At 38.9% G+C, this 26559-nt stretch overlaps 3 protein-coding genes across 5 annotated transcripts in view; 2 read left to right on the top strand and 1 right to left on the bottom strand.

Annotated features, from left to right (window-relative positions):
* The window catches only part of skib (v-ski avian sarcoma viral oncogene homolog b), a 31859-nt gene extending 22589 nt beyond the window's left edge, over positions 1–9270 (top strand). The window contains exons 2-7 of the mRNA XM_030133892.1: positions 4059–4172; positions 4423–4532; positions 4639–4883; positions 5547–5821; positions 6866–7096; positions 7176–9270. Of these exons, the coding sequence (XP_029989752.1) occupies positions 4059–4172; positions 4423–4532; positions 4639–4883; positions 5547–5821; positions 6866–7096; positions 7176–7397 (1197 nt within the window). The 3' untranslated portion in view covers positions 7398–9270. The remainder of the gene's footprint in view (positions 1–4058; positions 4173–4422; positions 4533–4638; positions 4884–5546; positions 5822–6865; positions 7097–7175) is intronic.
* A 1433-nt stretch (positions 9271–10703) lies between these two features.
* plch2b (phospholipase C, eta 2b) lies at positions 10704–21601 on the top strand. 3 transcript variants are annotated; one of them, XM_030133667.1, is made up of 22 exons: positions 10704–11366; positions 12325–12471; positions 12576–12819; positions 14047–14176; positions 14953–15123; positions 15733–15826; positions 15946–16149; positions 16268–16388; positions 16485–16656; positions 17714–17827; positions 17987–18070; positions 18164–18261; positions 18348–18436; positions 18541–18726; positions 18830–18937; positions 19015–19139; positions 19248–19332; positions 19418–19564; positions 19688–19767; positions 19848–20503; positions 20576–21099; positions 21219–21601. In XM_030133667.1, the coding sequence occupies exons 1-22, from the start codon at positions 11021–11023 to the stop codon at positions 21221–21223; spliced, it is 3930 nt and encodes a 1309-aa protein (XP_029989527.1). In that variant the 5' UTR covers positions 10704–11020; the 3' UTR covers positions 21224–21601. The 3 variants fall into 3 exon arrangements, with proteins under 3 accessions (XP_029989527.1, XP_029989526.1, XP_029989525.1); XM_030133666.1 differs by having other exon boundaries at positions 19848–20558; positions 20613–21099; XM_030133665.1 differs by having other exon boundaries at positions 19848–21099.
* grik6 (glutamate receptor, ionotropic, kainate 6) lies at positions 21371–25694 on the bottom strand. Its single transcript, XM_030133668.1, has 10 exons — positions 25517–25694; positions 25252–25337; positions 24053–24084; positions 23780–23959; positions 23358–23581; positions 23120–23217; positions 22773–22990; positions 22442–22661; positions 22094–22338; positions 21371–21835 (listed from the first exon to the last, which is right to left on the bottom strand). Exons 2-10 carry the CDS (start codon positions 25313–25315, stop codon positions 21731–21733), a joined length of 1386 nt encoding a protein of 461 aa, XP_029989528.1. The 5' UTR covers positions 25316–25337; positions 25517–25694; the 3' UTR covers positions 21371–21730.
* Positions 25695–26559: the final 865 nt, after the last annotated feature.

Below are 26559 nucleotides of genomic sequence, written 5' to 3'. Positions count from 1 at the left end.
GATTTTTTTTTTTTTTTTTTGTAGAGCCACAACAGATGGTGGAGGTTTCGATTTAGCCTGTATTTATTGGCGTCCTCCGTGAGAAAAGTTCAAAGAAGCGTCATCGTTGGTCTTTTATGGTTGTTGGTTTGTGCTGGCTTGTGGTTTTGCTAGTGAAGCAACTTGGTGGAATTGAGGAATGAAGTGGCAATTAATGTAAGAGAACAAGAGAACTCTGTCGTCATACAGGTTTTGAAGGACTCATCAGTTGATGGAGGACAGAAAATCCAGTCTCAGTTTGCAAACTAGTTTCCTTCCAGTATGATCTATAATGTATGCATTCACATCTTTTCTTTGCAAGATACAATTTTAGATATAATCATTATTTTACCTCACAATAAACTAGATGAATCATGAGTTAACATGGACACAAATAAGATAACTAATGAAAAATATAAGACCTTGACAGTTCTACCTAGTTTGTAATTAACCATAACCACCCATTCACTTCATTTAAGGACTGAGCACATTATTTAAACTACACCTGAACACCTGTCAACCCTATTTACAAGAGGTTAACACCTCTTAAGTCCTCCATCCATGCACAAACCTTTCCCCTCTTTGTTCACCCCTTAACTTTCTAAACATCTAGTTATCCTCTTATCTGTCCTCTCAGCTCTCCACCCTCTCCTCTTCTTTTGAATCAGTTCACGCCTGATTCCTGACCCTGCTTAAAAGCTCAAACAGGACTTCTTTGTGGAGAAAAAAATGAGAAAAACCGTCCTCAGTGCGGTTGTGTAGTTGCTGGTTCTATAACGATAGCCTAAATATTCAGATATTTAGCTATAGCTAGAAATTGCAGAAAATTAAACTAGAACTGCATGGCTAGATAAATCTGGTGGTTCATTAGAAAATATCTGTTTACTGGGGGTAGTTATCATTCTGCCCCTGAAAAAGCCATACCCTTCCTCTCAAAATCCAACATACCAAACACCAGTCCTGTTTTAGTCAGTGAATTACTACACTAGTGGTCAATAAACAAATACTGTTCATTAGGACAATGTTCAAGTGAAATAACAGTTCATTCCCTATCACGCTCCAGTTAGCACTATATTGACAAATTATTCTTCAAGCAGGTCAAGCGCTGTGCTCTTAAACAGATAGATATTGATATGTTTGTGATTTGTTGGGAGTCTGTGATCTGTCATGCCAACACAAAAATAGCTGAGGTTTATCCTGGTATTACTGCGCCATTATGAGGCACTAATTAAAAAATAAAGCAAGCCTGCTCCTGTCCAGCTGCTATTAGGCCCTGTTTAGCCTACAGGTTTGCTTTGAAACGCTCCCTCATTACAGCGCCTCAAAGAAATATCATACAATAGCAAGTTGAAAAGGGCAATGCTTGAATGGAGTCTTAAAGGGGAGGCTGTACTTGGCCTTCAAGTATACATTCCTTCAGCTCACTGCTTCCTCTGTGGTCCCGCTCCCCTGGCCCACCCCCCTCCCACTCAAGACTCAGTTCCCACAGGGGACTCGGCCAAAGCAAACTCCTCAGAGGAAGTCTCCCTCTCTTACCAGGGAGAGAGGGAGAGGGGGAGGGAGAGGGAGAGGGGGAGGGAGAGGGAGAGGGAGAGGGAGAGGGAGGGATGTCCTATCATCTGGCACAGTGGGACCTGCTAGGCAGTAGGATGTGCGAGGGGGGTGTTATGACTCCGTGGCCATGCTATGTCTATGATGTGGTGGTGAGTACAGCCGGTGTGGCTGCTCTCCTGTGAGGTCAGTGTCAGATTTAGCCAGCAGGTCCCTTGTGGTGTCTGGGAGTGTCTGTTTTCTGACTCTATTATGTCTAGTGCTCATAGCCTTCCTGGAGCTGCAAACCTCAGGGTAGAAATAGTACCAGACAGGCAGACATCCTTTGTCGGGAAAACAACAGTCACGTCAGTAATTACAGACTCTGATTACACCAGAGCAGCATTTTCTTAGAAAACCACCGGCATTGAGTCAGGCAGGTGAGGGGTCAAGTCACCGCTGCTGAGCCACACCAAGGCGCAGTCAGCAGGAGGTCTAGGTTAAAAGATTTAACCTACAGTAGTGAAACTGAGCTGCGTGCTGTGTATGTGTGTGCATGTGTGTGTGTAATGTGGTTACTGGTTTGACAGGTAAAAGAGACATTTGTGAGTCAGGAAGACACAAGGGGAGTGTCCAGACGCCTCATGGAGCTGAAAGAAATAGAGTTACAACTGAGATGAGAGGGTGGTGAAACCTTTATTTAGTGCCTTCCTAATGTCTGTTTTACTTAGTAAGTCATTTGTTTGTTTGTATTAATTAGCAACACATATATGTGGTTATAAAAACACAATTTAGTGGTTACTGTCACATTTGAATACTTTAAAATAAGTGATTAGACAAGGCTCAGATATATTCTACAGAGACAGAATGTGTACTAGGATCAGACATTTTGGTTCATCATATCAACTGAAATAAAAAAAGAAACAAATCTTAAATAGTTTTTAATTGTCAGGAAATGCTTTGTCACCCACAGCTAAACTGGAAACAGTGAATTAAGACTGACAGACATATTAGTGTTAGAAAATACTGAAAAAAAAAAAGCTCAATACAGTTTTCCAGAGCCAAACGCTATCATTAAATCATCTTTTTAATACAACCATCACACCTTCATTTACAGATAGGGAACACAAAACGTTAACTCAGTACTAGTCAAATTCTTTTTTAACTCATTCTTTTATCAAGTAGTCACTCCAGCATCTGCAGATCAGGTATGTAGTGCTAGACCTGACTCACACCTCCACCCCTGAGCGCTCTGTACCAGACACACACGCACACTCCCACACACACATACGCACGTCTACACCCGCACCCACCCACCTGCCCGCCCGCCTCCCCACGTGCCCAGACACCAACTCAGAGCTGCGTGTACACACACATATGCAGAGAGCGTCTGGCTTTGTGTAGAAAAGCTGCGAGACGTGATTCATTACTAACCGGGCTTCTCGCTTAATGCTAAATGAGGTTGGTCATTAATTTCCATCTTGAGGTGATTACAGCGAGCAGCGATTAAGGTTTCACAACTACACGCAACCTAGCAGGAGTCTTTCCATTGAGGATTTTTGAGGGTAGACAGAGTAATCATTTGTCTTGAATAGCACACAGACAAGGAGATGGGAGTGTTTGCCATTCCTGGAGGCAAAATGTCATAGTAGTGAGTAAGAAAGCAGCAGGCAGGTCTGTGCTGGCCTCTTCTCCTGCCTAGGTAAACATATCCTCTGTCTGACAAGTGCAGACCTGAGGGCTGAGGAGGTTAGCTAACTTAACACATGGTCCTGCAGCTTACCACACACGCAGACTTAGACTATATACAATCAAGAGCTCCTGACATTCGCTGTGTTACTACACTTAACAAGGCAGATGCTAACCTCCCTGGTTTTTCAAAGTGGTGCCTGCCTCAAACATTTCATGACTCTGTAGCCTTGCATTAACATGCAACTCTCTCCGAACACTTCAGCTCAATCGTCTGTCAGATCTGAGTGCAATTACTTTAATTCGTCTCCCTCTCTGTCTGCCTCTGCTTCTATATTGCAATATTTCTGTGGTTCGGAGAGTCGATCTGCTCCACCTGACGGCGCCTCTTCTGCCTGGCAGGGAGCAATGTAGCCCTACTGGCTGCCAGCCAGACCAGCTTGAGTGTCTGCTTAGCTCAAAGCCCTGCTCAAACACACACGCAAACACACATGCACACTAGGCTCAGAAACTGAACGCTTACACAGGTATACACATCTCCCATCCTCTTTGTCTCTGTGCGACTCCTACTGTATATGCACTCTACCATTCTGTTTATGTACTGTTAGTATTGTATGACCTAACTGTACAAGATTCATTTCGGTCACCTCACAAATCTGATAAATCCACACGCTCATGAATAATGCTGGTTACAGTCATACAGTAGCATTTTTAGAAGTTGTGGGCTCTTGAAACATCCACAGTACTCTATGATGTAACATCTGCACTTTATCTCTGCGAGGATAATGATGATTAATCATCTATACTTCTCTTCCCTACAGTCTCCCAGCCCCGTCCCAGCCAAGAGGTCCAAATTTGACAAATTACAATCTCCATCAGCCGAAAAAGAGAGAAAACCTGAGTGGTTACAATCGCTGTCAAAGTCTGCACACAAGGTTTGTACGTTATGCACATGTTGTGAGTGTGAAACAGGATTTTCTTGTTAAGCTTAAAGGTCAAAAGGGTGAAGTAAGAGCGGCTGTCCCTTTGAATCATCACATTATCATCTATGTACATATGACCTTTTGTCATTTGACCTGTTTAATGAAGGGGGGTCTTTGAGTGTGTTCGTCACAGCTGATTTAATGTGGGTCTTGTACTTTACTGTGAATTAATCCGAGCTTGTTGCTGCGTTTCTTGTTCCAGGATCTGAAACAGGTCCAACTGAAACAGAGACCCTCAGCTTTTCGCCCGTGGTCTCCTAAAGCAGCAGAAAAAGAGAAACCAGCTTCCCAGAATGAGGCAAGAGAGGAGAGGTGAGTCATCTGAGCGAAGACGCCACAGCTGCACTCTCAGAGACATCAAAATATGTTAAATTAAGCTCATGAATAGCTTACTAATGAACATGCATTGGCTTCCCAGGTCCTACTCAAAGAATCAGGAGAATTTGGCAGCTCCCAATATGGCTCTAGCTCCCCTGGCCCCTCTAGTCCATCCCAGGGACAGCCACGCTCCAGGCAGGGGGCCTATAGCCATTTCCAATCCACCACAGGAGCTGCATAATGGAGACGCAAAACCTGCAGCAAAACCAGCCCCCTGCGGTACCGCCAACAGAGCCGACGACATAGACACAGACGGAGAGATTGATGTGGATGACTGCGATGATCGTAAGTAGCATGATGAAAAATTTACATCAAAAAGATTTCTGACTGTAAGAGCAGTCTCTGTAAGACACAGACTTCATGGTTAAACAGTAGGTCTCACAACTACCAACAAAAATGGGCAGGCCAGAGTCCTTTGCAGCAGCACCCCCTGGTGTCTAAAGGGAGAAGTGCACAAAACAGGTTTTCCTCAGGTTTTACTGATAAATAGCCTCTAAATCATGAAGCTTCAAGTTTTATAGGTTTTAATTTTCGGGTAATTTCTCTTTTTCTTGATTTATACAGCTTTAGAAACACTTCTCTCTCTCATTTTCAAGCTGAAGAAATTAAAATAAAGAACAAAATTCAATCTTTAATAATTAGTCTACATATTTTACTTTTACCAGAAAATCATTTAAAAAGCTGTTTTTGTCAAGAGCTACATGTATATGAATAAATTAAGTACAGAAACACTACAGAATTGTGATTATTCTGATTAATGATCGTAAATCATCAAAACCAATATGACTCAGTCCAAACATCTACAATCAGATGAAATTACATTAAATACTTGTAATGCAGGTCACTAAGGTCTTACTTATATGTCTTTTTTTTTTTTTTCAGAATTAACATATTAGTATTTCTGTGCTTTCCTGTCTTCATACTGACTGTCCAAACTCTCTGGTTCAGGTCCGGCGCCGTCCTCTTCCCTGCCGTCGCCTCCGTCCGCCTGCACCAATGTGTCTCAGACTCTGACTCCTCAGAGTGTTGTTCGGTCTCGCGAAGGGCCCGTCTGGCTGTCAGGAGGCCTCTGCCCGGAGATGGACACCCTGAGACAAATGCTGTACAGTGGCGTGGACACTAAAGAAGCCCGTGAAAAACTCCTGCAAGAGATTGTCAGAATGAGAGTGAAACAGGAGGAGAAACTGGCAGCTGCAGTGCAAGCTAAACGCAGCCTTCAGCAGGTACCACTACTACCAAAATAAAATCTGAAAATATATTAAAGACAGTGACGGTAGCTTACTATTAACCCTTAAAGACCCACAACTATTTTTATCAGATTCTCCAAATTTTTATTTTTTTGTCTTTCCTAAATGATTTGTCTTCATTTATTACAGACCAATACTATCTTCAATACTAACCTGCAGGTTTTCAATGTAAACCATGTGTTTTCCTATATTTACTCATATAGATGTTCATTAAAGCTCAGAGTAAAATCAAAGATTTTTAATCAAATCAGAAAAAATTTTGGAAAAAAGTGACTGGTCTCCAACCACTGTCATTTGTCAAATTACATAAAAGAATTTATTTCTGTCTACATTTAACCTTTTATAAGTGATTTATCAATATTTATAGTATTATTGTTTGTATTTTTTTCAGTGAAAATCAAGTCTTTTCATATAGTTTCATATAATTAATTTATTGATCATGTAATTTACTGTTCATTTAGTTCCTTTTTTTAGTTCCTTTTTGTTCCGAACATAAAAACAAACATTTATAACCACTATCATTTAATAAACTACAGGGGTTTTACTGGTGAATCAGTGTTACAGAAAATGACGGTGTTTCCATGTTCACTACAGAGCCTCTGAAAATCCAAATGGCTCATATCTGATGAAAAGACATCATGACATCCATGAAAAGACAACAAACTGCATTTTACACCAATTATTTATATGTATTGATAGGGTTAGTGATTCAACAGTTATTAAACATTTTAGATCAGTAGATGCCATTAGTTGGATGTGGTTGTTTTGGTCTTTATGGGTTAATGAAGGTCTTCAGTGTTGAATGGCAGTCAGAGTTAAGACATGATTTAATAAAGTTTATTATTATTATTATTATTATTATTATTATTATTATTATTATTGTTATTATTATTATCAGTGCCTGAGACTTGTCTTGAATACACTGTGGATTTCATTACTAGAAACCTGGACAGATTTCCTTCCAACATATCTCTCTATTTTATCTCGATACAAAGGTTGATTTTTCTGTTGTTTTTGCAGGAATTGGAATTTGTGAGGGTGGCTAAGAAAGGGCGTCTTCGTGAGGCCATTGAAGCCAAACGCAACCTGCGTAAGGAGATCGAACGCCTTCATGTGGACTGGGAGCGGAAGATGAGGGATGCGGAGGAGTCCTGTGGGCAGCTGAAGAGAGAGCTGGAGAGGGAGAGACAGATGCGAGTTTGCGACAAAGGCTGTGAGGCTGAACGTCTCAGGGTCAAGTATTCTACTCAGGTAAGATAAAATAGCAGATTGTTAATCCTGTCCTATATTTTGTGTTTCGTTCACGCTGACCCCTGTCTGTCTTATGCAGATTGAAGAGTTGCACATGCAGCTGCAGCAAGCCGAAGCCGATCGCGAGGAGCTGAGGCAGGAGCTGCAGCGCGAGAGAGAAGCCCGTCAAAGTCTGGAAAGTGTTGTGAAAGACCTGCAAACCCAGCTGGCCCTGCAGGCCGACAACAGCTTTTCTGGAGACTCCAAGGATGCAAACACAAATGCACGCACACAAACCACACAACACACCAACGGATCCTAAAGTTGCACATTCAGAACTGGATAAAAGACTAAGACAAAAGGAGCATGATGATTAAGGACTTTGTTGCACCTCCTCTTAGGGACAAAAGACGCTCAAGCAAAATGCAAAGTCAGTTTAGTAGAGGAAAAATCTGTCATTTATAATATAAAATGATACAAATCAATATTATTATGACATTATATGAATTTTATAAGATGAACTGGAAAGTTGCATGATGTCTGAGCATGTAGAGCGTGAAATTACAAAAGACTTTTTCAGTGATGAACACATCTCTCAAGTACGTCAGAGCCCTCTGTTAGACACCTGACGCTGTCCAAGGATTTTTATTTTGGTATAAGCTATTCTAAGATGTGCAAATATAGCCACATAACACTACTTGAATATGAAGGCAAGAAACATGTTGCGCTCGGTGAAACATGAAACATGAGTAGATGATGAAACTCTTGGTGCCACAAAATACTGGTACACTTAAAGGTGTCATTGCAGACCACTGGAAACAAGAGACACCAGTTTACCACTATTTACTTTTAATATCAGCTTGCTTTTTATAACTGTAGAGGATGTACTTTTTATGAGTTATTGCTTGCGCAGCATCATTATTCCACAGGCAAGAAAAAACATCCATATACAAACATGTACGCATGTATACCAGCTTGTCTACCTTTTGTATTTTATAAACCTGAAGTATTGGAGGTTTGTGGGCTGCCTTCAGGTCCACCACTGTTTTACATTTAGGTATTTTATGGAAGTGTTACTTTTTAATATTATGACACAACTTAAATTGTTGTTTTAACATTGTTTTCCAGTAATGTTTTTGCAACCAAACCATGTGATAAATAGCAAATATTCTTGCCCACAGTAGTGAGTTGTGCAGATAAGTCTACAGTTGCCCTCCTAAAAGAAAAAAAAAAAATCGATAGCTGTCTGTTTTTGTTGCAATGCGGTACTTCTGATTTTCTATTGAGTATTGTAAAATAATTTATATTCTATAATAATTTGCTGCCTATCAACAGAAAGCATTCATTTTTAGTCACTGGTTGTAGAGCTCTTAAATCAACAAATGCTGTTTATATGAACAACATTTCTACATATATACAAAATATGGATATATTTTTTTACTTTAAGAAAAAGGAATTGCACTTTTTAAAGAAAAGAACCTTGCATTGTGCATTGTACTCCCTGTTACATTTTTCAAACCACAATTTAACATGAACTTTGAATTTAGACACTTCCTCTGATGTAAATACAACAATATTGTAAATAAGATATTTGTTGGTATGTTTGCTTGCTCCAGACTTTAATTGATTATGAATATTATTTTTGCTTTTACTTGAAACCAAAAAAGAGAGTATATTTGGATTTGCAAAACTGCAATTTCATTGTTTTCGCAATAACAGGGCATTTACCAGAGTGGATGGACGTGTGGATTCAAACAAGGAGGATGGAAATGGTTCTGAAGTTGACCAGAATAATTTTTGTCATTTTGACATCACCAACATAATATTATAATTTTCCCTTGATTTTGTTTATTTGAGAATATCTTTATTATTTGCTGAAATATAGAGTATATATTACACCACAGACCAAAAACAGAAAAATGAAATCTGTGCACCTCCAGCTCCCTCGTCAGCTCGAGTAGAAGTGACACTTCTATGGTTTCAACTCTAGGTGCTGTCGTATACTTTTATGTCTTATCATTATAATACCCTTTTGCAGTATTTGTTGGGTACAGTATAATAGCAATATCCATTTAGTTAGATGATGCTGTTGTAGTTTTGGTTTGGAAGTGGGGTTTCACTTGCCTCTTGTTTCAATGTTTTCTTTTTCCTTCAGAAAACTTGTATACTACCCATTAAAATTTAAATGAATCCTACAGTGTTTGTGGAGTGTTTCAATCATTATCATCATAGAAACAGTGTGTTTGTGTCCGTGAAGCATTTCCTGCTGTTACATTTCCATTGGAGTCAAAAATACAACAGTATAAAAATGGCCTGTATAATTGCTATATACGTTACTTTAAAAATATGTACTGAATGCAAGGCACATTTCCTGTTCCCTGACTTTAGTTTCACTGTAAAACCGTCCTCAGGAACAAGGAAAGGTGTTATTAAAATCTAATAAAAGCCAGGTGTGGGAGCTGACGACATCAGGTGATGTACGCCGGTGCAACTGGAACTTTTATTGTTATTCATACTTTTATCACATTAAACCAACACATGGTGAGCTTACATTACATCTAAATTATTTCACAAAATGATCCCACCCCATGTTGGATGTGAATGAAAAACAGTGAAAATGAAACTTCATAAATATATGCAAAAGTAAAAGCTTCTTCTGTTGCTGCCCTGCCATCATTCACAGTTCATCAGAAGTTTGTAGACCCATTTATACAGCCAGGTTACCATTTCCTATTAGGGAAAACTCTCTCACAGCAATGTACCCTTTGCATGTATCAGCTGTTTTTGACTACCGTAATTTGTGAATTTTACAATTTAAACATGTTCAAAACCAGGTCAAAATTTGCATGCAGAATGAACATGCACCATTATTATTATTATTATTATTATTATTATTATTATTATTATTATTATTATTATTATTGTTGTTATTATTATTATTATTATTATTATTATTATTATTATTATTATTATTATTATTGATTGACTACTGATGAATTAGTAGAAAATACATTTCAACATTTGCCATATCCCAATAAAAATAAAGCACAGTGGTTAAGTTGTTGCTTTTGTTTCATATTATATATGATATAGAATATTTTGAATAAATCTGTTATTAATGTCAGAACTCACACGAAGATTTTCCATATTAAGTCTGCGATGAAACAGGTCTCTTGCACGATACGCTTTTCTATTTATCAGTGGTTTAATGATATCTCTATCTGACACTATTTCTAAACCAAAACCTCAATAACTAGCAACAACACTGTATACAGTTTCATGTAAAACAGGAACGTCCTGGTTTACGTATCACTGTATTTACTGCATATACCTTTGTGTTTGTGCATGTGCTTCATGTAACACAACTACCTCTAGAGGGAAACCATGACACACAGATAAAGAGTAGATGCTCCAGCTGGTTCAGTCAAATGCTCCTGTGTAACTATAAGCTCAATGTATAATTGTCTGTCATAACATCATGTATTAGAACACATTGATTTCTACATTACATATGAATTCAGGCTGCCTTAAGTGCAGTTATATGAATATGTGCGCCTTCCCTGTCCCACTCCCTTTCTTCAGAGGCTTACTGGTTGCGTGAAAATCCCTCATGAAAGCAAGGCTGAAGCCTCCCTCCAGGATTACAGCTTGAGGAAGACTTAGTGACTGACACATGTTGCACATTTCCTATCTGCAAACCATCTCTCAGAGCAAAAAAAAAAAAAACAACAAAGAAAAGCTGAGTTTGGAAGGTGTGTTTTTGCCTGAAGACTGGACAGTGAAGATGAGGAATGGACCTTCATCAGGGGAAGAGTGTTCCCTGGTCCCAGATGGAAGATGTGGATGTGATCAGTGTTTTAAGCTGCAGGAGAGGAACCATGACTTAAAGAAACATTGCTGAAGAAGCCAGAAGACAGAGGGGGAAGGTGGGTTCATGTGGAGTGAATGGGACAGGAGAGTTGGACTCAAATGCATAGTTCAGGAATGAACATTACCCCAGCGATGGCGCCACTGTCTCCAGGGCTGAGTGGCAGCCCACCACTGACTTCACCTAAAAAAGCCACCTTTCAGTCTTTAGGATCTCTGTCCACAGGAATGTTTTCCCCTTCCCTTTCCAAGAGCTCCTGTCATCAAACAAAGCACAATTCAAGCCCCTTAAATTCATCGAGCCAGTCTATCATGACCTCCCCAAAACTCTGGCACAAAGCTTCCATCTCTAGACTTGCAGAGGAGTTTTTCTGGATCGGTGGCAGTGTGGTTGCACAGCCTAAATGGAGACTGGGTCAGATAGGTAAGACACACTAATGATGCATTTAATGACTTTTGTATAGTAGATAGACTGCATATACATTCTGCTGCAACTTCAGCAGCAGCATTCACCAGTATCATTAATGTGCATATAATAATAAATTATCTTGAACTATATTTTTTTCTTTAACTGGCACCCATATTTTGAGAACTTCAACCAGGATAGATCTAAACAGAAGCCTGAGAGTAGATAATGGCATATGGACACTGGACAATCCTTTGGGATTAGCCTAAATGATGTGCCAAGTTGTGTCACATGCATCTTAGCTCTAGATTACAAACAAAGGTTACCTGCTTTCAGCACACAAAACACACACCCCATTCCATCATGAATAAATGTCATAAATGTTTAGTAATATTGGTGTTTTTGATGTACTTTCCCAGTACAAACACTTTGAACAAACTATACAAAAGTTGCAAGAAATGCTATACAAAGAAAGTGAAGCGATGTTATTCCATACAGTGTCCAATTAAGAATGTATGGATTTGTTGTTTCTAGTGAATAATAATTTGTTGTTGTGTGCATTTTCTGTTGAGAGGATCTTTTGTTATGAACACATATAACAGCCTCTTAAGTCCCTGTGTGACGCAGCCTATAATCTCATAAACAAGTGCTTCATGTTAGAGCTCTGCTTGTCTTAGGATTCCCTTGAGGATGTAATGTTTGGGTTTTTTTTTATATGAAATAATGTCCTGTAGAGTTTCTTGACAAGTTTTGCAAAACTTAATGTCGCACTTTGGAGAAATTGGAGGAGGAAATAAAAAATTTGATGTATTATAAGTTTTTAATGATGAAAACTGAATTGCATAAACAATGCTGTACATAATCATGCAGTTTAGAGTATATTTGTTGTGAACGTGTAATTTGATGATGTACTGATATACATAAATATTATTGTCACTTAACTTTAGAAAATAATAAGCCTTGTGTGTTCCTGCAGTGGAGAGATGTATGTGCACCATGCAGACTGGCACTCAGATGATTAAACTGAAGGGGAAAAAGAAAGGGCTGGTCCGATTCTTCTACTTGGACGAGCATAAGTCCTGCATCCGGTGGCGGCCCTCCAGAAAACATGACAAGGCCAAAAGTGAGAGATCACCCAATCAGTTTTACAGACGTTCATTAATGGTTGATATGCTGCGTTGAAATACTGAGCTGTGGGACTTATAATGTATCGATCTTTCACTTTAGTCACTATTGATTCAATCCATGAAGTCTGTGAGGGGAAGAAGTCAGAGATCTTCAGACGTTACGCAGACAACCGCTTCGACCCAAACTGCTGCTTCAGTATTTATTATGGAGCTCGTGTCAAGTCTCTGGACCTGGTCACCACCAACTCAGAGGAGGCCCGGACCTGGATCACCGGGCTGAAGTACCTCATGGCTGGCATCAGTGATGAAGACAGTCTGGCCCGGAGGCAACGTACCCGTGATCAATATCCTTTATGAGGCTGCACATACATATGTTCAATGTGAACAGTTGTAGAAGCAAAGCACAAAAAGCAAACTAAGAAAAAAACCCAAAACTCCATTATAAGAAAAATGAAGACATTCAAAATTTGATGCAAGCAAATATATGCAAGAATAATCACCAAAACATCACTGCTATGTATGAGGTTTTGTATTCATATTACTGTTGGATAAATACATACATTCCATTTTACTGCTGTAGATGTTTAACTTTGAGTTCAATTTGACCACTTTATACTTGACTAAAGCAAAGCATCATATTTTATAATAATGTCATGTTTGCAGCATCACATCTCTAAAATGTCAAATTTTCAAAAGACAGAAAAACTGGCCTGCTTTCAGCTTTGTGGCAATTAATTTAATCCATAGGTTTTTAAATTTAGTTTTAGAATGAGTAGAATTGACACAGGTTATCAATCTTTCAGTTTTTCACTGCCATTCAAAACTAAAGATGCATAATCTTCACTGAACAAGAAATAAAAATTAGTAATAAGTGCAGTGTTTGTCTCAGAGGCTGTTTTAGAAAATGGATATTTCCCCCTCTCCATTTAAAAAAAAAAACAAACAAACCTGTGCACGCGTGACCGTTTTCAGAAAAATCTTCGTTTACACAGCCTGTATATGCACACCATTAAGAGCATGCCAAGCTTGTACATGGCAGTATGGTTGAGTACCATTATCCAATCAGAATCCTGAAAAGAATCACAACAAAATGTTACTTTTGTTATGAACATATAGGGATGTAAGTGATGACTTAACAGTCAAGTGTTTTCTTGGTACGGGTCCAAATAAATGTGAAAATGGAGATTTGCTGAAATCTCCACTTTGGCTGGAGTTTTTAGAAACCATGTTTTCTTGTGCACGTGCCCATCATTGTCATGTAAATGATAGGCGTAAACGCAGAGAAAAATCTCTGTTTTGCCAGATACCTGGCTACCTGGCTACCTGTATACGTAGCCTCAGGTGTAGTGGAGTATTAAGTAGCATAAAATTGGTATTCTTAAGTAAAGTTGAAGTACCTCAAAGTCATAAAGTATTTGAGTAAAAGTATTAACTTAAGAGTCCACATAAAGAACTGATTGATTTGTTTAAGGTGATGTTAAAAAAATAAATCATGACCTGGTCACATGTCCAAATGTGGATGATCTAATAAAAACATGGTCCTTGTAGTTTGGTCTTAACTGCAGCTCTACATGGTTGCAGCAGACGTTCTCTGAGGCCGACAAGAACGGAGACGGCACCTTGAGCATCGGAGAAGTTCATCAGCTGCTTCACAAACTAAACGTGAATCTACCCAAGCAGAAAGTCAGGGAGATGTTTCAGGTAAGACCTGACCCATAAAGGTTAAAAATTGAGTCTGGGTAGCATTCATAAGTTGACTTAAAAGAGGAGAATCAGAAAAGAAAAACAGTTTTGTTTAATATATCTTCTTGATCAAAATGTCAAGAATAGATGTTTTGTGGATTCATGTGATAAGAGTGCTCAAGACAAAAACTGATGCTGAAATGCAAATGTTTCTAAACATACCTTTTCAACATTACATGAAAAAACAAATCAGTGACATCTTTATGTTGCATGTTTTATTCAAATTATCAAACCTTTGGTTTAAATATTTACATTTATTACCACATGTGATAAAAGGTTCACACATTTTAGAAGTAGCTGAATCACCAGGAATGATTAAGACTGGTAACCAGTGTTCAACTATTATTACAATGATTATTATTGTAATTATGATGATGATTATTATTGATGATTATGGATTGATCAATATATTAATAAACTAATCAATACAGTTCTTATGATTGCAGTCGGAGATGCTCTAAGACAAAGCAGAGTGATAGAGACTGGGTGGACAAATACGTATGTACAGTGTTCTGGCAGAGCAGTGCAGGACAGTGCTACAGGAAGTCCATATGGCCACCACTGAACAGATGGCTTTAGTTACACAGCAATATTGCATTAGTTCAGTATCTTTCTGTCTTGCCCTTCTGATGATGTGTTCTGTGAATAAGCTCCCTCATGTTGGGTAATGTGATGGACACGGCCTTGTCAGGGTGGGTGGTTTGCTCATGGAATACTTACATCTCTATCCTTAGGAAGCCGACACAGATGAAAACCAGGGATCTCTGGGCTTTGAAGAGTTCTGTTCATTCTATAAGATGATTTCCACACGTAGAGACCTCTACCTGATCATGATCTCCTACAGCAATCAAAAAGAAGTCATGGATCTGCATGACCTCGCCCGCTTTCTGGAGAATGAACAGAAGGTACAACAGAATACATATGTAAAAGATACAATCTTATGTGCAGAAAAATCACCTAAAATGTGTAAAATACACTGCTCCAAAAAAAAAAGAGTCCAATACACAATATTTCAATGGAGTAGTGTTATTTACGGCACCTTATATTCATCATGGGATTATTTATGTCATGGAATACTTATATGTTACAATAAATTATACTGCATTTTTATATCCATAGTTGCATAATTTTTTTTGCTAAGATCTTGTGTTGGTGATGGTAGAGTCAGGACACTGGACAAAGTCTTAACCAGCACATCCCAACAATTTTCAATGGGGTTCAGATCTAGATTTTGTGGTGGCCAATCAGTGTGTGAAAATGATGTCTGAACCACTCTTTTTACAATTTGAGCCTGATGAATCCTGGCTTTGTCCAAGCGTTATGCTCTCTATTAAACTGAAGGTTGCTTAACAAAGGAAAACCTACTCACTGCATCAGGATTAAAAGAAACTCATTTGCAGCTGAAACATATTAATCACTACTTATTTGCATTGTTAAATGCAGGTGGATCTTTTTTTTTACTGGGTTTGGTACATATGAAGACAACAACACTGATCATTTTGTTGTATTTACAGATGCGAGGTCTTGCAAGGGAACATCTAGTTGACATTGTGGCCAAGTTTGAACCTTGTCCTGAGAACCTGCAGCACATGGTACTGGGAATTGATGGTATGGTGACCTGGTTTATGACAATTTATAATGAATAATAATAAAAAATGTCCCATAACCTCAAGAAAGACTATTGCTATATACAGATATATAAAGGCCTAAACTGAATTTTTTTTTAGGTTTTACCAACTTCATGCGGAGCCCTGCAGGTGATATCTTCAACCCTGAACACAACCAGGTGAACCAGGACATGACGCAGCCTCTGTCTAACTACTTCATTGCCACATCACATAACACATACCTGACCGGAGATCAGCTCCTGTCTCAGTCCAGAGTGGAAATGTACGCTTATGTTCTCCAGGCTGGCTGTCGCTGTGTGGAGGGTAAGCTTGAAAAACCACCATGGATTTATCTGTGGTCAGTCAAATAGATATAGTGAATAGTATTATAAATGGAAGAGTTGTTTTATGCATTATGTTTCTTTTTTTCCCTGTCTTTTAGTGGACTGTTGGGATGGGCCAGACGGGGAACCCATTATTCATCACGGTTACACCTTGACATCAAAAATTCTCTTCAAAGATGTTATTGAAACAATTAACAAATACGCCTTCACAAAATCACAGTGAGTACTTCTCATTCCTTGTATTAAACTGGATCTTGTCAAAGCATTGGATTCTTGCTGTTTCAGTTGCTCAGGTATCATCATTCCACCTGCCAGGTACCCGGTGATCTTGTCCATAGAGAACCACTGCAGTGTGCCTCAGCAGAAGAAGATGGCTGAATATCTGAAGGAGGTGTTACAGGACAAACTGGACTTGTCCAATGTAAATGTGCACGAATGCAAGAAGCTGCCATCGCCTGAGATTTTAAAAGGGAAAGTCTTAATCAAGGTAAAGATCAAGATAGCGGCACACTGATTTTTTTTATGTTTTTTTTTTATTCTATTGTGAAAGTTTTCATACAAAGCACTAACATGACTGTACATTTGTGAGGCTTGGAGCCAGGAGTGTCAAACTCATTTTAGTTCATCTGCCACTTTCAGCTCAACTTGATCTCAGGAGGGCCAGACCAGTAAAATATTAGCATAGTAGCCTATAAATAATGAGAACTCAAAATGTTTCTCTTTGTTTTAGTGCAAAATAATAACATTTGATTAAAAAAATGCTTACAAAAACTGTCCTTTCACAAAAAAATGTGAAAAACCTAAAATTTCTTAGAAAAAATAAGTGCAATTTTAACAATATTGTGCTTACACTTCATTTATACATGTACATTACAGATTGCAGTGGATCTACAAAGGCACAAAACATTTGATTGTTAAAATTCTGCAGTTTGGAATTTGAAGTTTGGAACTAAAATAAGATTTACACCCTTGATTTTTAATATTTTCAACTTTGCAGATTTATTTTGGCTAACAGTGGTAACATGTTGTCCTTCCTAATGTGTATCAGATTCAGGTTCAAATTACTTTCAATGAATCATAGGGGGAAATTGATTTTTCCTTCAGCTCTAGAAAAGATAGAATGAAAAGAATAATTAAAAACAAAATAGAGGTTAACTCACTTTATTATGCCCTTAGGGGAATTCAGTCTCTGCATTTTACCCATCCGAATACATACAACACCTAGCATTAGCATTAGTAGCAATTAGCATGAGCACTTAGCACATAAAAACAAGTAATCAATCAATTATTAACAAAATAGTCAGTTTATTTTCAGTTTACGCACTAGTCTATCTGCTAAGGTGCTGATGGGAATATGGGAATATAATATCTTTGAAGGTATTTTGGTCAAAAGCCCAATTATTTCTATGCATATAAAAACTTGTAAGGCAACTATGTAGAATTTGAGGAAATATTAATGATCATTAAAAGGATTTGCTTTGTCAGTATAAAAAAGGAGCTATAAAAAAGCCAGTGACTGATTTATCTTCTGTTTTGTTTTGAAGGGGAAAAAACTGCCTGCAAATCTTGATCCTAATGCAGAGGAAGGTGATGTGTCTGATGAAGACAGTGGGAATGAGGAAGAGGAAGACAACGATGATGATGACGATAACTCACAGGTAAAGGATAGATAGATAGATAGATAGATAGATAGATAGATAGATAGATAGATAGATAGATAGATAGATAGATAGATAGATAGATAGATAGATAGATAGATAGATAGACTGATTGATTATATATAATATAATATATAATAATATATTTGACTGTTTCAGGATGAAAATAATGGCACCTCTGCCAATCAGCCTAAAAAGAAAAGACGGTTTGGCAGATCAATCATGAGAAGCTTTAAACGAAAGGTATTTAATCAATTTTTTGACGCCTCCTCTATCTGTATGATTCCTTATGAAGAATACAAGTATAAAAACCAAATGGAATGCTTTGTTTTTCAGAGGAAAAAGAAAATACGGGGAAAAAATAAAGTGGTCTCTGATGGAGAATCAGACTACAGCAGCAGCAGAGAGAGGACACAAATTGTTTACCATCCCAAGTAAGGCCATCCGTTGAACTGGACAGTTTTACCTAATGTTCTCAGTGTCACTGGTTACACTTTTAACTCAATATGTCTCCCTTCAGGAAAAGGAAAACAATGAGATTGTCTCGGGCTCTGTCTGATCTGGTCAAATATACAAAATCTGTCCGTGTGCATGACATAGAAACACAAGGTAAAGAGGCCATCCATTCAACATTAATTATAATTTTGGTATATTTTGTAACAGTCATAATCTCATGGTTCCAACCTTGATACTGTTTTGTTTCTGTCCGGCAGCATATGCCAACAGTTGGCAGGTATCATCCCTCAATGAGACTGTTATGAACCAGATCTTACAGCTGAAACCAGGGGAGCTGGTCCATTTCAACCAGCGCCAACTCCTAAGAGTCTACCCCTCCAACTACAGAGTGGACTCAAGCAACTTTAACCCACAACCGTACTGGAATACAGGATGCCATATGGGTAATCCTATCAGAGACACTACTTTTACAGAATCACTGTAAGAAGTCTTTTTGGTATTCTAGCAACTTTCTATTCATGTCCAAATGTAAATATTTCATTTCAGTTGCAATGAATTATCAAACAGAAGGGCGCATGCTTGAACTCAACCGAGCCAAGTTTGCTAGCAATGGAAACTGTGGATATATATTGAGGCCTAAGTGCTTATGTAAAGGTATGTATATGTAAAGATTGTGCAGAATGAGCACTTTAAGTCCCTGTTTTTACATTTTTAATAATGTTTTTCCTCAGGTGCCTTTAATCCAATGTCAGAGGATCCTCTACCAGGACACAGAAAGACTCAGTTAGTGCTGAAGATCATCAGTGGACAGCAGCTTCCAAAACCAAAAGACTCAATGTTTGGGGATCGGGGGGAGGTACTGCAACATATTCAAGACATAATGTTAACAGACTGTCAGTAAAAATCCTTTCAAATGTATATATCTTCTTCTGAAATTCTGTTATTTCATATTGTGTGCTTGCAGATAATTGATCCTTTTGTTGAGGTGGAGATTATTGGTCTACCATCTGACTGTTCTAAGCAGCAGACCAGGGTAGTGGATGATAATGGTACCTAGCCAACAAATCAAGTGACATATAGTCAGTTGAATGTATTTTGTTGAGTCTATATAGCTTCACCTCTGTTGTTGCTCAGGTTTCAACCCAATGTGGGAGGAGACGCTCGTCTTCAACATTCAGATGCCACAAGTTGCTCTGGTGCGTTTTGAGGTGTGGGACCATGATCCTATTGGACGAGATTTCATTGGACAGAGGACTGTAGCACTCAAGAGCATGATGCCAGGTGCATATAATGATAAAAAATAACCTTTAATTTTCTATCATAGTTTTAACTTTATTCTGCAGAAATACAAATGTTGAGATGAAATTGACATGAACAGACTTCAGTATGAGATGATTTTTGCAGGTTATCGTCATGTGTATCTGGAGGGAATGGCAGAGGCTTCCATTTTTGTTCATGTTGCCATTATTGATATAACAGGAAAGGTAAGTTACTTCATGTAAACTCACATGCCAAGTATTAATCTAAAATAATGTCAGTCTCAAAAATCTTTGCTTTTCATCAGAGTAAACCTTCAAATGCTGTACACGCGGCCCGGAAACACTTCCAAAAAGCTGCACAGAAACATATGAAAGGAAATCAAAGACTCCCCTCTGTGGATTTTTCAGTCCTGTCGTCAGAAGATGGACGTGCTACACACTTCTTTAAGGACATGGACAGCATGTCTCAGGACAGCAGGAATGGAGAAATACCTCCTATGATACAAGGGCCAGCTGCCAAGGCAGCCATTCACAAAGGAGCCATGAGTGAACCTGTGAGGCGAGCACACAGAGTTAAAATTCATGAACCACCAAAACCAAAGAGAGGGATCCTCAGCCGCATGGCCTCCATTGACTCCCCATCTACTTCTCCCTATGTTAGAACTGATAGTTTGGACATTGAGACGTCATCCCAGGCTTCTTGTCCTGATAGCCCCGCTCTCGTCAGCTTTAATCCAGTTCTGGAAGAGTTTGAGAGTGAATCTGAATTACCAGAATCAAACTGTGTTGAAGCACTGACAGTTCGGACTAGCGAACCAGAGCTCCCTGAACTATCAGAGGAGCCACCAATAGAACTGGAGTCACATGAATCAAAGGTACTTGAGAAAAAAATGCACAATCAAACTGATTCAGTCCCTGAGCCTGAGCCTGAACTTGAACCTGTATCTGATCTTGGGACTAAGCCTGAGCCTGAGCCTGAGTCTGAACCTGAAACGGATCCTGAGCCCGGGCCTGGGGCTGGGCCTGAGCTTGGGCCTGAGCCTGACCCTGAACCTCAATCTGAGCCTGAGCCTGAACCTGAGCCTGGACCTGAACCTGAATTTGAACCTGAGCTACTGCCTCCGCCCAAGCCTGAAGTCCCACTTATTCCACCACCATCTCCTGCCAGGGTCAGACGGACTTTGGAAGCACCAGCCATACCCCGACCATCAACTCCAGTACGAATGAAGCCTCGCTCGCGCAGTTGCCCTCGAAAACAGGCTGTATCGTCTCCTCAGACACCGATGGTGATCCGAAAGCCTGCTCTCCACTGGCAGACACAGCAAAAACCCAAGTACAGCAGCTACAGCAACCAGGTGAGGCCTATACCCAACGGCCTCTGCCTGTCAGACAGCACATCAAACAGCAGCAATGGCAGCACTGACAGCCTAGAGTTTGTACCCACCTGTGTGCCAGACAGTGCAGATCAACGTGAAGGCACTTTACAGAGGGAGATGAAGGCTCTTTTTGACCAGAAGATGAAAGAGATCCGCTGTAAATCACCGCTTTTTCTAGAAGGTGAGTTTTGAATCCTTTGTGACTCACATTTACAAAAGTAAAATCCAAATGTGTGTAATTTCCTCTTGGATATTTTTGTATTAAATCACTGTTTTTGTTTGTACTTGTCTTTCCCACAGATTAAATACGCGACAGCAAAAACAGCAAGGCCTCTCAGAAGATGAGCAACATCAGTAAAAAAGACAATGTGTGGGAGAACAGATAGAGTAGGGCTGAGTCACAAAGCGATTCTGAGTTCCTTGCTAAGTAAACATGAAGACATCAACAAGAGTTACACAAGTAGCTAGTTTTTATTATTAAAGGTCTGTTGCGATGTTTACAGTCCACACTGCTGCATATACACAGCTGGAATGTTTACAAAATCACTGCATGAAATAGCTTTTAAAATGTTGAAATAATGTCATGTCATTGCCAATTGTACAGCATTGTGTAGGAAAGTGCAGTAACATTAGAAAGTCTTAAGTATTCATCACTATTTGCTAATAAAATTTTTACTTTTCAAGTGTAAATATGAGTGATTAATTTAAAACCAACCTACAACTAAGTTTATATCTCTGTTAAATAGAGGAATAAATTCCAAAACAGTTAAAGCAGTTAAAACTATCTGTTAAAAGTTTGCACAACAATATTTCTATGCTTTTTCCGTGTCTTTATCGGCAGCTTCCTGGGGTTTGTTTGCATTGCTGTTCTTAAAGCGTAGACTCAGTTCCTCAGTCAATACAGTGCAGCAGGATTTCTATGACAAGAACACATTAAGATAAAAACTTGTGAGGTAAATAACTTCATAATGTTATCACATAAGTCATTTCATTGCAAAAACGGGTATGAGGCTAGTGGTCATTGCTAATTCTTGTTTGTGAAGTTGCACAGCTAGTACTATTTTTAACTGTAATAAATTGCAGTGTTGCAAAATAGGCATATGGAAATGTTTAAAATGCTGTCAGACAAACAGAGGAGGCAAAATTTTCCCATTGGTGAAAGTACTAGTGCATACCTTCTGTTCCACTGCGCTGCTGCGGCTCCTGGAGGTGAGCTCCAGGACAGCCAGCAGTAATCCCAGCCCGAGACCCAGAGAAAGAACCAGAAACATCCCTTTGAGGCTGTGTGGCTGCCCAGCTACAGACTTGGCCTTGTCTGCTAAGCAACTGCTGGCCCACCACTTGCTTCGCAGGTAAGCCAGCTCTCCTGCTTCACTCAGTTGTAGGATTGCCACACTGAGATTTTTTATGATTGGGGAGCCTAAAGGAATTGAGCTGACATGATTAAAACTGTAACTATAGCACTTTAGCTCTTTGGAATGTCATTATCTTTTTATTGTTTCATAAAAAATAAGCAGTCTCACCAAGGGAAGTAGCGATACTGTATCCCCTCATTCCAATGACTTCATGTGCTCTGACCAGCTCACAGTGACGTGCAACAGCTAAATCCAGTGAAACAGACTCTCCAATAAATGCAAAGTTGCCTTCTTTTGCACGTCGGACCCCTTCGTCCATAGTTGAGACAAAACTCTTAGTTCTCTCCATGTGTTCATAGATTCTGCGGTACACCGGGTTATTTGAATTCTACACAAAGACAAAAAATACAGACAGATGTGGGAATGAGATGGGTGATCCAATAGTAATCCGATGATGTCAGGTTGAGTCTAAACATGCTGCGATTAATGTGTTTTTCACCTTAAAGAATGCAAGAGTGGATGAGCCTGCCAAGCAGCCATACTGAGTGCTGTCCTGATTGGCCAAGTCCTCAAACCCTTTCACTATCTGCTGACTGGACTGAGGGGTATTAGAGGAGCTGAGGTTGGAGAAATAAAACGCCAGGAGGACAATGGTAAAAAACCACCAGCTGCAAATGACAACACGCCCTGAGAGACCTTTTGGATGAGGCCCAGCACCTGATGAAGGAAAAAAAATTAAATAAAATAGAACATGATGAACGTTTAAAGGAGAACATTTTAGGGGAATTCATTAAGCTTTGATATTCTTCTCTTTTCTTGGTTTTGTTGGCTGGATTTGCTGTTAACCTTGTAAAGTCAGAGCTCCAGCTGTGTACCACAAGCTGTTTAGGAGGCTGAATCTGTTCTGCTCACTCTGAGGCTGATTCCACTCACACGGGCTGAGTCTGCATTTGCATAAAAAAATTAATCATCAATGTCACACTGCTAAAAAGATTTCACTGCCAGAAAAAATGGAAGATGTATACTTTTAACATTTGAATCCAAAAACATTTGTCAGTAAATCACAATTATAATTTTCACCAACCTCGAAACTATAAAGATGCAAACTGCAGTGCCCAGATAGGCAACTAATATGCAGACCCAGGTCTCGGCAGTAAAAGGGGTCAGGAAATCAGAAAAGCCTGCTCCCTCTGACACGTCTTTCCTCAGCAGGAAACTGATTCCTGTCTGCATGAACGGTTTGGTCATCCCCACAGCTTTCTCTCGAGCTGCAGTGAGAGTCAGTGGAGCAATTGCAAGGTCTGCTTCCTGTAAAGAATGCATGAATATACAGCTGACATATAAGACATACATACTGTACAATCTCATTAGCATATGTGGCTCATACATGTTGAGTTTGCATGTAACACATATGCACATACATATCCTGAATGTGTCCCACAAGCCTCTGCAAAGTGGCTTTGTGACCTTTACATCCTCCAAATGTCAATTTTTTCATGTACTTACTCCTCTCACAATCTCTCCAATCATCCCATTCCAGTTTCCGTTGTCATCCTGTCTGCCATAGTTACCATCTTTCACCAGATGTACTTGGTACTTAAAGCCCACTTTTTTGGCGACTTCAGACAGCAGGTCCATACAAAAGCCTTCCAGCTGTGAGTCTTTAGATGTTGCATATGGTTCTTGCTACAAGGAAATGTAGTGAATGACAATACGTAAAGCATTTTCTTTACATTTGTACACACAGTTACTACAAGCTCTAGAAAATATTTTAACTACCTTTATGGTTGTGATTCTCAGCTCTGATTCCACTGATGTTGAAGGAAGAAAGTACAAAGCATTAACGTTAATATACAAGCACTGAATTATGAATATACAATGTAAAAATACAGTTTGAAATATTCAACAGGGGAAGAAATGAATAATCCTTAATCTTATTGTTGAAGGTTCACCAGCTAAAAAGAAAAACATTTTTAAAAGAAAAAAAACTTGTTTATGTTTTCTTTTTTTCTTCTATAGTAGTCAAATAAGACAAATCTGATCCACATATAACCTCTGTTGATGTACATGTTAAAGCAGTTGAGGATACACTATTTTTTATGGTGGATGCCCACTCTAAATTTAGTTAAATCAAACCCCCCTTTGTGCACTGGTCATCTTTGAACTTTACTCTGACATCCAGACAGCTCTCATGGCAAACATCTGAGGTGAATTTGGGGGTGTTTTGACCTTGCAGACACAACTGGCTTCCGGTATCCCAGAGATCTGGCCACTCTCCTCTCCTGTTTGCACGGTTTGCACACCAAAATCTATTTAGAGCAATGTGTTAATTCAAAGAGTCTCAAAGCCTCGGCACTGTGAGATGGGAGGGAAGTCAAAGAGTATCAAAAGCATCAATTCAGGCCAAGGCCTCAGGGAACCATCACCACAGGGTGATCCTGACAACCATCAGATCCTCCTTTTCAAAAGATGACACGTAGACAAGCTCTTCAAACCCCTGTCACTTTTTGGCCTCTCTGAGACACAGGACCTTTGTTTGGATTAAAGAGTTGATTTATTACCGTTTTGGTCACCAGTGTCAACTGGCTTGCTTCCTTTTCTGTTTTTCTACAAGAGTTGGACAGGATGTGGTGCTACACTATGATATTCAACTGAGCTGACAGTTTATGTATTTATGTCTCTTCAAGCCTGAGAAATTTCTATCAAATCCAGCAGAGAAAACATGAGGAACTTGGCAAAGAAAAAAAGCACGCTGCCACTACACTGAATAACAAATCAAGTGACCGGGTCAGGCTTTGAATTATCAACATCTTTTTGAAGTTTTTAATATTGTCAATCAATTTACACAAACATGTAGGACGCATTTTAACAGTAGTAGATTGAAATGGTAATGAACTGAAACATTTGGGCTAAATGTGGTATAGTGTATTAGTAATACTTATGCGTTAGTACAAATCTAAAATAAAAGAACATCTTACCTGCAGCACATATTCCCTTGTCCAGGTAAAAAACAAAAAACAAGACAAAGAAGCCAAACAGCATCTTGAATCTTTCAAATTGTGTTCTGGAAGTGATGAAAAAGACTGTTAGTAGTTGTTGCAGCTTCAGACTGGAAAAAAGGATTCACTAAAACAAAAGTAAATCTTTGGACAAAAAATACCAATATTTGATCATATAAACAGGTTAAATAGTTTTTAAAAAGGACAGTTGGTGATGAAAGTATACAGTGGATGTCCTTAATACCTAAAGAATCCAAGTTGTGACTGCTCTACTGGCACGTCAGGCTTCAGATGGACCCCAGTGAGTGCGACTGTGATACAGTGTGATCTGTTTTTCACATTCAAATGTGATGAGATAGCCAACGAGGGTTCCTGTGGGTGGAGAATATGGGAGAATTTTAAGGGAGGGGGGCTTGGCGGACCTTTCCAGTATAAACATATAACTTCAAGAAATACTCTGAAAGACGTGCCCTTGATTTAATTCTAATGAAATAAGACTATAACCATATTGTAGAAGCAGAGTGTCATTACTTACATGATATTTACATGTAGTCTTCTTGTATGTTGGTGTGTCTTATAGATGATTTACTGAAGGTACTCAAATTACTGTGGAAAAATACACAGACCTAAAACTAAAAGAATTTAAAGGGACCAGTACAAATGTTAAATTCATCTGAATTTCTGCAAGACATAAATATATGAGTAAATAGTTAGAAGGTTAGAAAAGCTTTAATGTCAGCTTTTGCCACATCATAGTACTCGATAGAGAAAAGAGAAAAAAGAAGAAAATAACGAATAACACTAACCTTCCTCACTAACCTTGAAAAGATGTTTGAGGTTCAGTATTACTGAAAGCATTTGGTACAGATAAAAAGAGAAATAAATGTGGTGTTTGACATTCTCTGGCATCTTATAAGTGATGGTTTCTTTTTATCTGATAAAGTGAACTCAGTATATCTGAGTATATCTTAAGTCAGTTGATCCAACACATAGAGCAAAATAATTTGTCATATGTTAATGATTACTTTAGATTTTTATCAGAGAAAATAATAAGCTACAGTGCACCAAGAGATCTTTAAGTTACAAATTATTCTATCAAATTTGTTTTCAAGGTGAGTAAAAAATGACAGCTAAAAGCAACTGAGTCCGTTTAACAAGTAAGATACAACATGGAGCTCAAATCAAGCTTTTCTGAAATCAAGGCTAGTGGGATTTTTATGCATTTTTTGCCACTTTGCAATAGACTCTGAAGTGAGAGTGTCTTACATTTCACAGCAGCCAAGAACT

The sequence above is a fragment of the Sphaeramia orbicularis genome, chromosome 5, assembly GCF_902148855.1.
Source record: "Sphaeramia orbicularis chromosome 5, fSphaOr1.1, whole genome shotgun sequence".
Lineage (NCBI taxonomy): Eukaryota > Metazoa > Chordata > Actinopteri > Kurtiformes > Apogonidae > Sphaeramia > Sphaeramia orbicularis.
Note: the sequence above shows the minus strand (reverse complement) of the source record. Positions and strands in the feature narration are given on the sequence as shown.